A 19,774-nucleotide genomic window follows, 5' to 3' on the forward strand; every position below is an offset into this window, starting at 1 on the left:
TAGTTTTCCTTCCATGTGCTATTCCATGTATGAGATTTCTACTAACTTCCCTTAAGTTATGTTGGATCCAAGTTTATTTTATAGTCTCCTTTTGAAAATTTTCATTGCCTAAAATGGCAAAGTACGTTTTACCTCATGAGATTAAGATATCTGTGCTAAGGAAGAGACATTGTAATATAGCCAGTTGAACTAAAGAATAAAATTAAATGGATCGCATTAGGTGGATATCTACAGTATGTGCTTTCTTTGATGATAACTTAAAGCAATCAGATAATTTTTATTGTTTTTTTTCCATTACCACTTATCTTCCTGGGCTCTACAATCATACTATTATCTGTGCCTATGAGTCTTCTTTTTTTTTTTGCCTGATCCCTCCTCCCCTAAGCCCCACCCCCAACCATAGCTGTCATCCTGCTCTCTACCTATGATCCTGTTGCTGTTTTGCTTGTTAGTTGAATTTGTTCATTAGATTCCACTTATGAGTAAAATCATATGCTATTTGTCTTTCTCTAACTGGCTTGCAATCACCAAGATATGGAAGATATGGAAGCAGTTCACGTGTCCATCAGTAGATAAGTGGATAAAACAAATATGGGACATATACACAATGAAATATTTCTTGGCTATAAAAAAGAAAAAAAAATGTTACCCTTTTCTACAGCATGGATACATCTGGAGAACATTTTGCTAAGATAATTTATTTTATTCTTTGAATATACAGTTCCCTAACATTCTCTCAAGGTCCCTTCAATGTTTGATATTGTAAAATCTTGAAGTATGTTTATATTTTAAATATCAATTGAAAGATCTGGGCACCCTTGACACATCGTTATTCATTCAGCAAGCCATGAGTTCATTCAAGCAGTCCTGGGGTTCCTGTATGTGTCAGGCACCATTCAAAGCATTTACGTAGAGTCTTGTGAACTTTTGTTCCTAAATGGGAGACAAACGGTACCTAAGTAAACACAGAGAATATATAGTATGACTTCATGTAGGGTTGCTGAAGAAAAATAAATAAACATGATTAGTTAGAGAGTACCTGGGGAACAGGAGCATACATTTAGTTGGAAAATGTCTGGGCGGAGAGTCTGGCAGGTACAAGGAAAGGCAATGAGGTAGGAGTAAGGACTATGTGGTGAAAGAGAAATAAGAAAGGTGAAGTTAGGTAGGTATGCAGAAACCAGACATCTTCAGGGTCAGACAGCCCCTACTGAGGAGTTTGGATTAAATTTCTGGTGTGATGATAAATAATTGGGAATTTAAATGTTCTTAAAAGATAATTTTAATAGAATAAAAGCAAAACCAAAGACAGTACCAAAATCTATATTTACAGAGGAGGGAAAAAGTTGGTTTACAGTTGTGAGTATGTGAAAGACAGAGTTTATTCTTATATTGTTATTTATCAATTATTATTTATGTGTTATCTTATTGTTATTATTTCTTATCCTTATTTATGATTTATATTTTAAGTAATGATGGCTGGTAATTTAACCTACTTTTCCCCACCCCTGTATACTATGTTTTTTGTCTATACATGCACAGCAGAGTTTAATTTATAAATTAGGCACAGTAAGAGATTAACGATAATGCAACAATAACTAATAATTAAATGGAACAGTTACGAGAATATAACATAATAACAGTTATGTGAATGTGATCTCTCTCTCAAAATATGTTGTATTGATCTCACCCTTCTTCCTGTGGTGATGTGAGGTGATAAGCCACCTACATGACGAGATGAAGTGAGGTGAGTGACATAGGCACTGTGATGTAGTGTTAGGCTACCACGGACCTTCTGACCTTCTGACACCAACAGCAGGATTCTCTGCTCAGGGTGATCCTGGATCATGGACACTTCACCATGATGTTGATGTTTGCATGTCAGAAGCAGACGCTGTTGATGGTTGGGAATCCTTTAGAGTTGAAGGAGTTTTTTTACCAAAACGTTTTTTAAGAACGCTGTAATCAGAAGTGTTTCTCTCTCCCTCTCCCTCTCTCTCTCTCTTTCTCTCTCTCTCATTCTCATCATCAAAGTATTGCTTCAGAGGTTGCAGTCTTTCAGTGGTCATACATGTGACCTTACTTCAGCATTCCATCTGAAGATTATATTCCATAACTTTTGTAAAATAAGATTACTTGAACACAAGCACTGCAACACCATAGCAGGTGATCTGGTTACCTAGGTGGTTACTAAGGGACTAATAGGTGGTAATAGGTAGGTAGCAATAAGGGCATGGATACACTGAACAAAGGGAAAGTTCGCATCCCAGACAGGACAAAGCAGGACAGTGAGAGATTTCATTACACTATTCGGAGTGGTGTGCAACTTAAAACTTAGGAATTGTGTATTTCTGGAATTTTCCACTTAATTTTTTCAGACCATGGTTGACCAGGGGTAACTGAAACTGTAGAAAGGGAAAGTGTGGATAAGGGGGGATACTGTAGGTTGATGGAGGATATGAGAGGTGATACATCTAGGGCTTTCATTGAAGTTTTGGCAGGACTTGATTGAAAATAGAATGTCTACATTGCAATTGTTTTGAGCTTAAAAGAAGAGAGTATAGTCAGAGGTTTAAATTTTAGATTTATGAACAAATAGAAGGTAGTTAAAGCCATTGGACTAGAATAAATCCTAGAGGTCCGGAGTAGAGATAGAAAAGGTTAAAGTTTCTGTGACAGAGACTTGGAACACTCAGAAAGAGTAAGAAATTGAGAACAGGCTGACAGTGACCAGATGGGAGAGGGGAGGGGATACTGGGGGAAAAGGGGGAAGGGTTTACAGGAACAATTATAAAGGACACGTGGACAATAACAAGGGGGGTGGAAATAGGGGAAGGAGGTGGAGAGGGCTGGGGTGGGGGGGAGGGGCGGGGGGGGAGAAAGGCAGAAAGCTGTACTTGAAAAACAATAAAAAATAAAATAAATAAATAAAAAATAAAAAGAAAGAGTGGGAACAAAGAAAGTGTTTGAGACAGAGCAGCAGATACGAAGAAGAAAAGGCAGAGGAGTGAAAGAAGGTAAAAAAGTGTTTAAGGAGGGAGTGATCAGCTGCGATGTGCAGTGCATGGAAGGACTGGGTCTACGGTTAATAATTAGGGAACTGTACAGGTCCAGAAGGCTAGCACATTGGTCCTCTAGCCCAAGTGTGATTGAGGAATGATCAAAAGATTCCATTTGAGGAAAGTTATGAAGATCAGCAACACAGGAAACGATGTTCTCAAAGCCTTCCTTACACCAAAGTACCACTAAACCCAACCAAATAGCCCCGGCTGGTGTGGCTCAGTGAATTGAGTGCCAGCCTGCGAACCAAAGGTTGTTGGTTCAATTCCCATTCAGGGCACATGCCTGGGTTGTGGGCCAGGTCCCTGGTGGTGGACACACGAGAGGCAACCGTGCATTGATGTTTTTCTCCCTCCCTCCCTCCCTCTCTCTCTAAAAATAAATAAATAAAATCTTTATAAAGAAATATAAATAAATAAATAAATACAACCACTAAACAGCCTATGGTGTTACTGCATCAATTTTTCTGCATCAGAATGCCAAATATGGGTGTCTTACTCTTCAGAGTTTAATGGTGTAATAAAATGTCTGAGTTTGAAGTCAAACTCTATCATAGACTAGCTTTGTGCTTGAGTTGTTTTCTTGACTTCTGGGACTTGGGACTGGCTGAAAAGATGTACAGACCTTGAACACAGAAAAGATTACAGAACCCACCCCAGTATACTTATATAATTCAAAAATAAAACCAATCTAAACCCTAAGATAAGTGAGGATATTCAGCAAATTTCAATTGTTCTCATAATAGTCTCCTTTTCTTTCTTTAAAAATTTATATATTTTTTGATATTCCAACTTACCTTGGTCTATGCCTGGGTCAACTGAACATTATTTAACTCCCTATAAGCCTCAAGTTCATTAACTAAAAAATGGGTGATAGAGTATACATTTGTCATCTTTAGTATGATTCTTGCACATAATACACATTCAACAAATGTTAGCCTTTATTGTTTCACTATTATTACTATTATCATCAGTAGTAACGTTCTCTCAGAGGAGTGTGATGAGGATTAATGCATTTATGAAAACACCGAGCACGGTAAATACACAGAGCAGACGGTAACAATGTCTGTCTCCTTCATTTCCACACCCGTTCCTCACGTTACCGCAGTCCTGCACACTCACACCTGCTGCGCACCACGGAGTTCAAATGAGTAAAAGAAAAGAAAAGAACTTATAAATTGTCTCAGAAGATGAGATGAAATATTAAAAGAAAGTGGAAGAGAAGGTAGCTAAGTCAACCATTTATTTTGTTCACATAATTTTAAACAACAGGTAAAGTAAAAACATTTACTAATGCAGATTGTTACGCTAATGAAAGAAAGATTCAACGACATCTGAAACCTGAAATTATAAAAAGTTGAAATACGATTTTTCACTTCTAAAAGGCCATGCATTTTATAAATCAGTTTAACATTTTCACAACATTTAGTTTTTGTTGTGACTTAAATTAATAATATATCATTTTGTTCTAGGGATTACCTGCAAGTCGTGTGAGGTACAGAGTGGATGAAATCCAGTCTCCTTATCCTGCCAGCATTTTTGATGTAGAAGAAGACTCTGGGAGAGTAATAACTCGGGTCAACCTTAATGAAGAACCCACAACCATTTTTAAGGTCAGTGCGGTGTTTTCCTTATATTGTCTGTTAGATGCTTAACTTTTGATTGAGAATTCGGTTTAGCAGATGACCACACTACTTTCTACTTTTTTCTCTTTAATCTTTTAAAATTATGAACAATACATTTTTACTGCATTGACATTCAGAATATACAGTTAGATAAAAAGAAAAAAAATCATTTGATATTTCACATCTTGGAGACAACTAGAATTTACCATTTTACTATCTTTATGATGTTATTCTATGCAAATACAAATATACATTTTAAAACACAGTGATTATATTATTCATACTGCTTTTTTAACTTAATAATGTTACACATGCTAATAAATACTATTGGTATTATTTTAATGTTTATATCATGTTTTATTGTATGAACATAATGTTCTATTTTTTAATTTAATACTATGCTGTTGGATAATTAGGCTGTTTCCATTATTTTGTTACTAAAATATTTAGTTTCATGAAAATCATTTTGCAGCTATCATTTGCCACTTGCTAATATTTGTCCTTAAGGTCGGTAACTGTAGGCAGAATTGTCGGATCAAGCTCATGCACTCATGATTTGTTATACTTCCAGAAAACTTTAAGTAATACTATGCTTCACTATTACCAAGAATAATCCGATTTATTCAATGTTTAAATATTTCTATTTTCTGTGATTATTTAGAAAAAAACTACCACTGTAAATAAAGCCTTTGGCTTCACATTGGAGAATTACATCCATCAGTTAACCTTGCAAATATCAATGAGTAATATGTCTCATGCAGTGTTCTCGCTGTTTGGAAATACGTATTTTCTTTGTAAGATTGTAACCCAAAGGTAAATCATGACTCTTAGATTGATCCTTGTTTATGGTTCCATGATCTAGGTTGAATAAATTTAGATTAGTAATCTGCAGCTTTCAAAATTATATTCCAGAGAAACACAGTTTCAAAAATATTTAACATTTCTTAAAAATAAACATTATAATTCCTCTAGATATAATAGAGGTTATCAAATAAAATGAGGTCATAAAATTATTTTAGTAATAAATAATATACAACAATCACATCTTAAGACTAAAACTTTAGTTTGCATTGTTGGAACAATTTATGCTGTACATTATGAGCTTGTTTTTTATATGTTGTAATTGTTTTTAATTGTTTTTAAGTGAGTGTATTTCAAAATGTGTTTAAGTATAAAGATTTCCAATTTCATCCTCCAGAGTAACTATTTCTGCCTTATAATCTTGCAGACAATTAATTCACTGGAAACATTAATTTCCTGCTATAAGCGAGCTAATTAGTTTTTTGCTATTGATGTTATTGAATTTAACACTTTTTCAATAACTGTTAGTGCTTTCAAAGGCCTATGTTTTCACTGAGGACACCAGTGGAATCATAGAAGAGAAGAGTTTATTACTGGAGAGATGTATTATAATATACTTACTTTGCTGGCAGTTTTCTCTATTACAGAGTTAGTAACTCAATTCCTTTCAGTCATTTCATCAAACAAATGAAAATAATAACATCTACGTGGCAGGATTTTTGTGAAGATTAAATGATAATATATGTGACATACCCTAGTACAGTGTCTGCTACCTGGTACTCAGTGGTTCGCCTCCTAGAACCAGGCAGTCCAACGATTAAGAACGCATATAGAAAAATGAGACTGTACTTTGTCATTAATCATCTTTAACATGAATCTCTATTACTCTTTAAGTTGGTGGTCATCGCGTTTGACGACGGTGAGCCTGTGATGTCCAGCAGCGCCATAGTGAAAATTCTTGTCTTACATCCTGGAGAGATCCCACGTTTCACACAAGAGGAATATAGGTATTGATTCCTACCAGGTTTTTTAATTAATAAAGGGTTTTGCTTTGTTTTGGCCTCTAAAAATCAATGTGATATATAAACTTATCAATGAATTAGTCTCCCAATTCTAGCCTAATCTTTTCTAAATTAACATAAGGTTATATTTATCTTAAAAGTAGTACAGTTAAAATGACACTTTAGTATAAATAATATCAGTTTTACTAATGCTTTCATGATTAATAGATCTTTCACAAATAATTAAAATGAACGTTGAAAAATACACATTATGTTTTTGGGTTTAAAATACAACTCATTAATGGTCTCCATAGTAAGAAGTAGACATTTTGTTTTTTATTATTGCCAAAATCACTATATTATCCAATTTTGACATGTACCCAAAATGATACTTTCCCAAAAATCAGTCAAAGAGAGAGATATGCAGAGAGAGTGTGTGTATGCTTATGTGTATAACATATATCACATGTTATAGCCATAGCGTTGGAATATGACCTTAGTCAGGCCAGGCTTTCACAACAAAATATCTGAACTGGGTGTCTTGAAGAGCAGACATTTGTTTTCTCATACTCCTGGACACTGGAAGCCTAGGATCGGGGTGCTGGCATGGCCAGGTTCTGGTAAGGACACTCTTTAAGGCTTGTAGACGGCTGCCTGTTCCCTTGTCCTCACTTGGAAGAAAGTGAGAGAAAGCCAGCAGGTGCTCTGGTGTCTGTTCTATGAGGGCACTAGTCCCAAGATAAGAACCTCACTCACTCTCACGGCCTGATAGAAACCTACTTACCTTCCAAAGGCTGGATCTCTATTGTTTTATTTTTGTTTCCAAGTTAAAACATTAAGGTACTTTTATTAGTATGTTAGAATCCACAGGACGTAGTTTTCTCACAAACATTTGAAAGTGAACCACTATATACAGCATATTTGTGGCTTATTTATTGTGGACAGAGCATTCAAAAGCAGCTAGTCATTGCATTCCAGAGGTTTTCAACCATGAGTAGAAACAAAGAACTATACAAAAAGTACAATACCTTGTGAAAACACAATAATAGAAGCTCACAGCCCTGAGGTAACATGTTGGAGAAACACTTAACTGTGTCTGAACCTGATCAACACAGTCTGAGCTATATCTAGATGGAAGTAGAGACTGGCCACTCGACAAAAATGTGGGAAAATGTTACATGCCAAAGACTCAGCATACAGAAGTATACTCACAAATGAAGCATATGGGAGATGTATTGAATTCCAGAATATTTTAGTAATTAGTCTACCTAGAGACCAATTGGAAGCTACATAATGACACTAATTGGAGCTCAAGAAAAATGAAAATGTCACATAAGAGAACACTTTATCAAATTCTGGAATTTTGACTTTATTGCTCTAATAATTTCTAAGAACTGCCTAAGAATTATAAGCTAGAGCAGGGCCCAAGGTACTGAAGGAGGAGGTAGGTTAGGCATCTGCGAACTTTTACCACACTCAACCAAGTAGTTTTCTCCTTTTGTAAAAAACTGTCCTTATAATATTCAAGTACTAAATTAAATTACATAATATAAATACTAGAAAATTCTACATAACACACATGTAAACCATTGACATGAAGCCATACTTAAAACAATATGAATTCCTTATCAATCTGTTTTAAAGGCCATGTTCTTCATTGTATCTATTATTACCGATTCCCTTTCATTGTTGTTGTTGACATGGTAACCTCTAATTTTTTTGATATCTACCATTCAGTTTTCTACTATTGAAGGAGTTACCTAAATATGGTCATTTTGGTTTTCTCAAGAGCCAAGATGATTGTGAACTCACTTTTCTTTCTCCTTGACTTATCTAGTAGATGCTCACAGAAAATGTATTTATTTTTTGAGGTGGATCCAAAAATCCCTCACAGTTTCAGCACAATAAAATTCCCACCTTTGTTCCCTAAAACTTTTCATCCCAAGTCCACTTATTCTTTGGAAGCCCCAAGAGAAGAAAAAAGTGGTGTGGTGAATAACATTTTCCCTTAAATAAACTTAATAAATCGTGTCTCTTATCTCCAGGCTTTTATTTGGAGCTCACTTCCTTATTAATGGAAGTGTGTCTTGCTCGTTAACTTTTCTAGCTAAGACGTTGTGGCATTATGGCCAAGGTCAGTGACCTCGTCAGGGCATTGCTCATTTAACTTTCTTTTTTTAATTGTCGTGATTTAATGCCACCTTTTAAAAATAATCTTTTCAGTGAATAATTTACTATTTCTTACCTTCTCTGTAAGAGAAGTAACTGCTCGCTGCAAATGGATTCTGTTAATTAAGTTGTTAACTTAAAGAAGGAACAACTAGCCAATCGGTGCTAAAATTAAGAGCAGTTGTGTAGCCCTTGTAAAAGAATTTTTGACCTTCCAGAAGAACATTGCTAACAATTGCAAATAGTGTCCTGACTATTCCAGTTCATTTCTTATTCTGATACATAAAGGCAATTTGGGAATCTTGTTGTATCCTGCAGCTTATGAAGAGAATCCTACATAAGAAGCAATGTCATTGGTGTAATAGATTCAGTAGTACTTCGGAACTTAACAGGTTTTGTTTTCCATCAGATGCCCCAAAATATGGATAATAGAAAGTCATACTAAATATTGGCAGGGCATACTAGTTTTTGAATAAATGGAAATAATTGAATTTAAGTCTTTATATAGGCTTATATTTGACCTAAACTATGGAATGAACTACTGCAAAAAAATAAAATCCTAAGACTGATGATTATTTTTCTTTATCCATCATGTCTTTATCATTTATCAACTATGGGGTTTTTAAAGACTTTTGGACATGTACAGAGTAGAGGTTTTCTGGAAACCTCCTAAATCTTTTCTTCTTCCTCCTGTGCATACATCTGGACTGCACCCTAACCTCACCTACTGTTCGGAGCCAGGTGACTGAGGACCAATACAAGGCTAATAATGTGGTCTGCACAATTTCTTGACCTGACTTAACCTTGTCCCCTGTTAGATGGAAAAGATAAAAAAAAATACCCAGGAAACCTTGGGAGCCATGTGTTGACAATAGTAGAAATAGAATATACCAGGAGCTTAGGCCTCTGAATCACAGTTTGGAGGAGAGCTACCTCACTAGGAATGCCCTCAATGAATTGTTACGTCAGCAACAAACGTAGGGGCTTATCTATAATGTTACCTCATACCATTTCAACTAACACAGTTGGTCAACATTTTGTTAGTATGAAACAACTAATCACATCGTGTGTTAATCCTTTTAGAAACTTTTTTCATTTATATTACAGTATTTCCCAGTTGGTCATTTTAAAACTGTACTCATGGTAAAATAGTTTTATTTTTGTATAGTATTTTCTTTTTATATGTTCAACTACTAGCTTTGGCAAAATATCTACAGCATTTCAGATAGCTGTGATGGCCCACATGGTGTCCTTTCTAAACAGGAAAAAAAGAAAAAGAAAAAAATATATAGAATGGCTGCTGGAAACTTCATATGTCTCCTTCCCTTTCTTATTATATTCTGATCCATTTATTGCTCCAGCTGTATACTCAAAACTTCCCAAGATGCCAGTGTAATTAGTGCCTGATTATCAGGATGCTCCCCTGTGTTGGAACTGAAGGATGGCAGAATGCGCCATCCCTAACTGTGTCACTTTGACATAAGGATTATTTTAAGCTAAAAGCGCCTAAAAAACCACAGATGCAAGAAAGGCCTCTAATCTCCTTTTCTTCCTGAAAACAGGAGATTTAAAAATCCCATGTGAAAGATGCCCTTTCTATACCAGAAGAAAAAATATATTTATTGGGGAGTCAAAGCCAAGAGAATTCTCCACAAACAGGGCTTGTTAAAAATAATTCTTATCTCTCTTTAGCCTCCCTACCCAGTTTAGTTACTTTCCCACAACTTCCTCTCTTTGGTCATCTTAATATAAAAGAATGTAAGTTCTGTCAGTTCCTTGGGTCTTCATTTCATTATGAGGGCTCCCATGTCATGTAAAATTTATATAAATATATTTGCTTTCTTCTGTTAATTGGTCTTGTGTCAGTTTCATACTTAGGTCTAGCCAAAAAATCCTAAGAAGATAGAGGTAAAATTTCACCTCCCCTACAGAATTGCTCCCAGTGGAAACCTTCGGCTTTAGGTGGTCCAGTTTGGTGGGCCACAACATCATGATGCAGGAGTTCTGCTCTTTGTAGGGTTTGGGCAGGAGGATGCTCCTGGGTTACAAACAGAAAGCAGTAATCCAAGATAAATAGCATTGTGAGGTGAGGTTTTGGTTTTTACATCTCAAGAACGTCTTCATTTCGATGTTGATTTTTTTAATGGCTTGGAGAAAAACTAGTTTTCGACAAATGACTAGCAGTTCAAGAGAGGTTCTAAATATAAAGTACATATATATTTTAGAATTTTGAACTGAATTATTAACCTGACCTCCTCCATGAACCTGATTATGTTGTTTTTGGAATGGCTAGTCATTAAATCTTTAAATCTCAGAATAAAATACTTAGGGTAGGTTAGGCTGCTGTAAAAAGAAACCTAAGATGTAATGGTTCAGAGAACCAAAAGAAACACATATTTATGGCTCGCGTGACAGTCTCGAATGAGTGTTACGTTCAGTGAGGTTGGTGATAGCTCTTCTGCACATGTTCTTCCATATAGTCATTAAGGGATCCAGGAAAATGGAGGGTCTTCCATCTTTAACATGTTTCAAAATAACTTCAATTATTGCCAATTCAGTCCATGGGAAGGGAAAATAGAAGCAGAAGTCCACATCCAGAGATTTTCTAAAGCAAGTAAGAAGGGAGTTGCAAATTTAATTATCAGCTCATATTTTATCCTGAAAACCCAGGCAAATGTGAACACTTAGCTATGAATGGCACAGGAGTTCTTGGCTAGGCAGCTCTGTCCAAGTTCCGCCTCTACTGCTGAGGAAGAAGAGAAAATGATGTTGGTAGAAAAGCAGCGCTAAATGTGTAATATTAGACATTATAGATTTTAAATTGCAGCAGTCATTCTAAAAGAGTTGATATCGCTCAGGATATGCAATATATGGTATATGAACTAGTGGTGTAATAGTACACAAGCATTTTTACTTTTAAATATGCACTGGAGAAATAGAATCCATTCTTCTTAAAATAATAAGAGAATTGATATTTCCTCTGAATTTGAAGTGCATCTCAAATGTATATTTTGGGGTGTTTTAAATTATTTTGAGTGATTTCAACATATCAAATATTAATATCACATATTCCAACCTAGGGTTTTTCTGGACTTCAAGCTAATGTTTGGTTATTTAATTATAATTAATTACTTTCTCCATTTTTCCAGAGAAGCCTATTATCTTTATCACAAAGGAAGAAGAAAGTGAAAATAAAACATAAATGTAGAATGCAAATGATAGTTAGAAACTATAAAGTATCCCACTATAAGCTTAGTGGAAACCATCAAAAAGATTTTAGGGGTGACATTTACTATTTGGTGAAACATGTTCCAATGTACCAGTCCATCATTCTTTTTGTAAAATGAAAACATTTAAATGTTGAGCTACTGATAATTACTTGGTTGCTGGACCAGTAGTATCCAACAAACAAGGGACATTGTAATAAATACTTTATTCTTTATTAAAGGAAAAATATATTAGATCACCAGATGACAGATAATTAGGTTGGCTGACCAATGTAAAAGTACCAAACCAACAGAAAACCACACCCTCATTTCACATACTTACTTGTTATGTCTGTTCTCTTTGCATGTTTAAAAACACCCTTCCTTTCTGCTAATGTTATATGAAAAATATATAATGTAGTTAGTAAAATTATTCAAGGATTTTTCAAAGACCACCCTATATTAAGTAAAATAATTTAGCTTGTCGAGATTAGAAATTTCTCACATTATTTTTCTTGTTTATTATTTATAATGGGATATTTTATATATGTTGGGAAAGGATTTGATTTTGTCTTTCCCCAAGTTGGTTTCCGATGGCTGGCTTCAAGCAAGTTTTCAGAGTAAGAGGATAGTCATCATGGGAAGGCAGTTCGCCCCTATAGATTTACTTTCCTAATGTCCAGATTTACAGTAATTCTTCAGATAAGCCTGCACTGATTCTCTTTGGTCTCTACTGCAGTTGTAATGGTTGAAACAGACTCATTTTGTTAATGTCATGACCACATCAAACCAATCTTTATTTGAGTAATTTAATTATGGTAAATGGAGAATCAAGACATCATGTGTTTGTTGTTAGATGAACAGCCACATTTGCAAGGAAATACTGAGCTTTTCTTAAAACTTTTGAAAAGTATGAATTTTCAGACTGTATAATGTTTATTTGTATAATTGTAAACAACATTCTTATTATTTAGAAACATACACTCAACCCAGAATTTCAAAATTGTAAACAAATTTTTATTTTAATGCAGTATTCCCGTTTTCTTTGGTTCTTCCATTTTCTCTCTTTGACAAACAAGGAAATATCAATACTTTCAGTGTCTTAGAGTTTATATGCATAAATCATTTTTTATTTTTTTCTCCCTCTTCCTGAAACAATTCTCTTAAAGAGTTAATGGCATTTCCTTATGCTTTATTATTGAAACAACTCTTCCCTTCAAAAAATCACCCACAGGTAACTTTATTTTTTACAATGAATTAAGTTCAAGTATTAGCCCCTTTCTCCTATAAATAATCATAAATTTTGAGGTATTATCACTCAGTCGATTGAAAAAAATTATATCTATATGCAATCATATCTTAATGCAAACTATTTTTCCTAATTTGACTTTCTCTAGAAGCAGAGAAGAACAGGTTAATGTTACTCATAAGGATGCTATTCTCAAAGTCATATCATATAGTGGATGAAATAAACCAGAGAGCATTTAGTCAGCATAATAATTTAATACTTGATTCCTGTAATATCCTTGCCACAAAATTGACTAGGCTCTTCTTAAGAACTCACAGTTGTGAGAAATGTGCTCCTTAATCTTTGGATAGCTGTAAATATTGGAGAGTTCTTATGCTGAGATTATTTTTTTTTTTAAGATTTTATTTTTAGACAGAGAGGAAGGGAGGGAGAAAGAGAGAGGGAGAGAAATATCTATGTGTGGTTGCCTCTCATGCATCCCCTACTGGGGACCTGGCCCTCAAACCAGGCAAGTGCCCTGATCTGGGAATCGAACCTGTGACCCTTTGGTTCACAGGCTGGCACTCAATCCACTGAGCTTCACCAGCCAGGGTTCATGCTGAGATTATTACTATATTTATTCTTTTGAATTATTTTCTATGATTTTTTTCTCAGTGCTCATCAATTTTAGCATTTGTTCCCTCTTTTAAGTAGTATGGCTGTGTAGGGAAGAAAAATAAATTTATCTGAGTTTTTAACTGAGACACCTATAATAACAAACAGATTTAACAAGAGAAAAACACGCGCAATTTTATTTTCACGTATACCCAGGAAAATATGAGTAACTCACAGAGATGGCTTTAGAATTCAGAATTAAATCACATCTTAATGGGGAAAGGCGGGGGTGATATAAGTCTCCTAGGGAGAGTTAATAATTTTCAGGAAGGATGAAATGGGTTCTTAGAAGAATAGATGGGAGGCCTGATAGTTTGAGACAAAGTATGTCTGGGTGTGGGGTCCACTTCTGTCTCCTCTCCTGTGATAAAAACCAGTCTCTTCCAGGTGGTGGAAACTCCCAGGAAGAGGATCTGTGAAAGCTGGCTTGTTTTTGCAGGATTTGTCTTTATGTATAGAAGGAGAGCTCAGAGAAAACCTCTCCCTGAATTTACTGCTTTTAAAATACCTACAGCTCAAAATAATCAATATACCAAAGTGGCATGTTTGGGGGTAGCATGTACTAAATTACAGTCATATTTGGGGATGTCATATTCTGCTACACTTCAATTGAAACTGAGCTGAACTCTTTGGTTAAGATGGATGTGACAAACGATGTTTTCCTATTAACCATTAGAGAGTGTCCCGACAAGACTTGGGACACCCTCTCACTGGGAAAGAGAACTTGCAGTGTGTGCCATTCATTGACATGGAACAAAAGAGTGATGGTAACCACGTGGTTGCTGAACGAAACAAACTGTTAGTTCAGTTTCTCATATTAGTTTAAAATATCCTGGAATATATGGCAAATTCTTCTACATTGTTGTAATATTTAAATAATGGTTCACTATAATCCTCAAGATTTTCTTTTTCTTTTGTCTCCATACAAGTTAATATATATTAAATCTATTTAGTGTATTCATCTTCATTTTAGTATAATAATATAATACTTATTCTAATATATAATATATTAATATTTAAAATTAATGTATATTTATTTTCCCTAGAACTCTTTCTATATTTATGAATATTCTGAATTTAATTTAGATATTTCAAAATACTAATGCTTCTTTTTAAATTTGACCCCATTAATATTTTGGGGTTAGTTCAGTTTTGCCCTAACAGATATCAAGATGAGATTTAGCAAGCAAATATTTTAGCAGGTGAAATACTGGTGTGAGAGAAATGAGGCATAAGCAGTGTAAGCTAGGAGACCTGCCAAACCACATGCATTCTGACACCTGAAAAGGAGGAAGAGATGTTTATATAGAAACATTCTAGTGTACTGTGCTTTGTAAGTGACTACTGTGTCATCAAGTAGGGTTCTACATGATAATCGGGGAATCCTCACTCCACAGTGAGATATCGGAGAAGTCCCATGCCTCCTAGGAAGGACCTGCCCTAGCATCTCTGCTGTTCTCAGTCATTATCTCTAAGCAGCTCCTAGGTAGCATGACCTTTATATAACCACAGCAATAGACTTCAGAGCACAGCAACTGGGACCTTGGTGAAAGTACTTCCTGTAGTGGAAGGTTGTGAGGCACACTCGCATTGTCACCACATGTCCATATCTGATAAAAGATTTCCTACAATGGAAATTACCTACATGGATCTTTTGGAAAATAGTTATACTGTCATAGTCAGAAAATATAATATATATATATTTTCCCTTTAATTTAGACAGAAATATCAAAATTCAAATAGTAATTCAAACACATAATTTTACTTTAGAATAAACTCTTTTTTTAATATTTTATTTATTTATTTTTAGAGAGAGGGGAAGGGAGGGAGAAAGAGACGGAGAGAAACACCAATGCGTGGTTCCTTCTCAAGCGTCCTGCACTAGGGACCTGGCTCACAACCCAGTCATGTGCCCTTGACTGGAAATCGAACTGGCAACCATTTGGTTTGCAGACCAGCACTCAATCTACTGAGCCACACCAGCCAGGGCAAAATAAAGTAACTCTTATAGGTTGAGTTATCATTTGGAAGAGTGATATTTGCCCTTCATCTCAGGATGAGGGACAAAGACTTATACACACTGATATTCACTTGTCATCAGTATTAGAGATAAATATCATGGAAGGTCAATACATCTAGAATAGATCATAGAGTCTAAAAGTAAATATTGATTTTGGAAGGCAGCTGTGCTCACCACTATACCACCAAAGCCTCACTAAATGTAAATATTGATTTTGAATGGTAAATGCAGTGTCTTATATAATTTATCAAAAACATTTATTAAGGACAATTGTTTATAATTTTTCCAAACAAATATGCTAGCAATATAAACATATCTTTGGTATTTATTTAAAATGGAAATGTATCAGTATTGATTATTTAATGTTACATGGTTGAATGCTGCATTTATATTCATTTTTAAGGATTCATGTATATTAAATGAAATTTGATAAATATAGAAATTCAAAGTTTATATCAGTATATATAGAAAAGAGAAAGGACAGATGTCCCTAAGATATTTTATTAACCTCTTGAACAAGCTGATAACTTGCTATTAGAAAAAATATTGTGAATCTTTTTCATTTTTGAATATTATTCAAATTTAATATGTCAAATTCAAAATAAGAATAGGGTACATATAAAAGTATCTTAAATTTAAAAAAAAAAGATTAAATCCCCTACATGGAGAAAAAATCTGAGCAGTTTGCTAATTAAAGTAAAAAACAAAACTTGACATTTTGCTGATTGATGTCAATTGGTCTTATAACAAATGACAATACAAACTTTTATACAATTTATATTAAAAATATGTATTTCAAGTGGCTTTATATTGAAAAATAAAAATAGAATTGACTTTATAAAGAACTATAAAGGATTAATAGTTCCCTTCCTGATATGCAAAAACAGAAGAAGCATAATTTAAAATCCAGAAATCTATTTTCATATACCATGAAAACATGAAACAATTTTATAACAGTGGCCAAAAACATGGTGAACAAGAAGTTCCAGTTAACATCTCATTTTTTAAGAGAATTAAAATCACTCTACATTGAGGAACACTGCCATCATTTTTTACATAAGCCACATGAGTTTGGACTTGAGGATTTTGAAAAAAAGAAGTATTGGCCTTGATTTCAAAGAAAAAAAAAACAGCTATATGTAAGCTATTACTATAATATACAATAACCCCCACACAGAGGGGTCACTTGTTTTCTCAGGTTGTTTTCTGTTTTAATTTAGATGTATTGTCCACTATGCGGGATGAATTTACCTGAAATGAGCCTTTCCTGTTGTTTTATGTCACTGCTCAAATTTTGCCTTCAAGATGATAGATTTTGCCCCTTTAACTATTGAAATAGTGACATTTTACGAAAGATAGTCCTGAGTCTGACCCCATGGACCTACTAAATAAGAATCATTAGGCATGATCCAAAAAATCTGGAAATTTTGCTAAGTTATTCAGCTAATGCTATGGCTTTACAGTTTGAAAGCCGGTGACTGAGGTAGACTAGATAAACTGCACCGAGGCGAACAACAACGAGACAAACAGGCACGCCCTAGACCGCACATTTCGCCGTCAAACAGTGTTGTGAACTTGAGAGGGTGTTTTAGATTCAGGACTTCAGTGTTCCTGTCCCGAAGATGAGGACACTTCAAGAATCTCACAACCCAATGTTCATAGCAGGACAATTTACAATAGCCAAGTACTGGAAGCAACCGAAGTGCCCATCAGCAAACGAGTGGATCCAAAAACTATGGTATATTTACACAATGGAATTCTACGCAGCAGAGAGAAAGAAGGAGCTTATACCCTTTGCAACAGCATGGATGAAACTGGAGAGCATTATGCTAAGTGAAATAAGCCAGGAGGTGAGGGACAAATACCATATGATCTCACCTTTAACTGGAACATAATCAATAGAAGAAAAAAGCAAACAAAATATAACCAGAGACATTGAAGTTAAGAACAATCTAACAATAGCCAGGGCGGGGGGAGGGGGGGGTGGGGGCGGGGACAGTGGGAAGAGGGGATTACAGGAACTACTATAAAGGACACATGGACAAAACCAAGGGGGAGGGTGGAGGTGGGGGAGAGAGGTGGGTTCACCTGGGGTGGGGTGGAGGGATGGGGAGAAAAGACATACAACTGTAATTGAATAACAATAACAATTAAAAAAAAAAAAAAGAATCTCACAACAAGAGTAAAACAAAGTGTGCTCCTAACGATAGCAAGCACTGCTTGGGAAAGGGATCGAACAAACAAACAAAAACAGTGTCTAACCATTTGGTCCTTTATTAATTTAAAATTCTTATCTACAATCCATCCAAAGATTTTTGGGTGATTTGGTGTCTGCCTCCTGATCCATGTCTTTTTTAAACTGTTTTTCTTGGTTAAATATGAAAAATTAGACGACTCTAATGAAATTACTTCAAAGTTATATATAATAAAAGTTCCAGTGGGTGTCGTTTCCTCTTCTCATTTTCATTAAATTCCCTCATAGTAGATATAAAAACAATTTCTTAATTGGTACTGATTTGCAAATATATTGAAGTCAAATATATCAAAATAAATTAAATTTGTTTCTCAGTAGAAAAAAAGCAATAGAACTAGATTGAATCCCAATGTAATTTTATAGCATCTATTTACAAACACTTTTATATCCTAAACTGCATGGCATTTAAAATAATTAGGAGTTTTATGTGACACATGTAACATTTACTTTTATTGTTACTTCTTGAACCCAACAATAAAAGTAGATTTTAAACTGTAGAATAATCATTTCATCTATATTTATACTGTAAAAACTGGGTGTACCATTTGGAAACTAAAATTTTGTTATTTTAGAACAGTCATTATTCAAATGGCAAATATGTTAAAAAGGATTTAATTGAGAGAGATTCATTGTAGTCTACATTTTCAAAAAAAGAATCAATTTGAAATGTCAAAGAGATATCTATGAATTAGCTTACACATCCATAGGAAAATGTATTCTAAATATTTCTCATATCAATTCTATAACGGTTAAATTTACTGAGTTGCATTTTACCTGCAAAGATGTATTTCTGAACAAGAGATTCCGGGTTACTTTGATCAATTTTCTTGTTACTAAACTGTATTTGTTTGTGGTATATCCTTACAGTGTTATATGCTACAGCAATAAAAAGTACAAAACCAAAAATGACATGGAGGAAGTTTAAATATATATTGCTAAGAACCCAGTCTGAAAAGACTACAGAGTGTATTATTTAAACTATATTATATTGTAGAAAAGGCAAAAGTATATGAACAGTAAAAATATCAATGGTGGCAAGTTCAGGGGGAGGAAAGGATGAATAGGTGAAGAGCAGGAGATAGTTTTGGTCACTGAAACTATTGTGTGTGATATTCTACTGGTGTATATATGACATTATACCCGTGTCCAAAGCCATAGTAATACACTGCACGAAGAATGACACCTGACGTAAACTGTGGACTTCAGTTAATAACGTAGTGATATTGGTTCATCAGTTGTAACAAATGGACCCCGCTAATGCAAAATATTAATTATAGGGGAAATCTGCTGGAGGGTTGTATATGGAACTCTATATTTTCTGCTCAATTTTTCTGAAAACCTAAAACTACTTTAAAAAACAAAGTTTATTAATTTTTAAAAATATGCAACTATTTTACATGTAAAAATTAGGGGAGGTGAGGGTAATGCAAATATAGTAAAATAATACACAAATAAAATTTATATTTGATATCTATCAAAACAGGCTTTTTTCTATTGAATTAGTATTTAGTCTCTGTTTAAGTATTAATTTAGTTGATTTAAAATTTCAGTTAAGATCTTTGGGTTTTGTTTAAAATGACCAATAAAGCCCAAAACGTTGTGCGTGAGGGAATTACAGGAGCTGGTGACGCCATCGGGAATGTGGCAGGAACGTGGGCATCAGATCAACACAGGTCAAACCTCGGGCGAAGGTCCCTCCTCCTGAACGTGTTTTTAAAACAACTGATGTGTCTTTC

At 34.6% G+C, this 19,774-nt stretch overlaps 1 protein-coding gene across 1 annotated transcript in view; it reads left to right on the top strand.

Annotated features, from left to right (window-relative positions):
* Positions 1 to 19,774, top strand: part of PCDH15 (protocadherin related 15) — an 870,634-nt gene that overhangs the window by 711,181 nt on the left and 139,679 nt on the right. The window contains exons 25-26 of the mRNA XM_053923048.1: positions 4,532 to 4,672; positions 6,380 to 6,492. Of these exons, the coding sequence (XP_053779023.1) occupies positions 4,532 to 4,672; positions 6,380 to 6,492 (254 nt within the window). The remainder of the gene's footprint in view (positions 1 to 4,531; positions 4,673 to 6,379; positions 6,493 to 19,774) is intronic.

Source organism: Desmodus rotundus, chromosome 4 (assembly GCF_022682495.2).
Source record: "Desmodus rotundus isolate HL8 chromosome 4, HLdesRot8A.1, whole genome shotgun sequence".
In the NCBI taxonomy this organism is placed as follows: domain Eukaryota; kingdom Metazoa; phylum Chordata; class Mammalia; order Chiroptera; family Phyllostomidae; genus Desmodus; species Desmodus rotundus.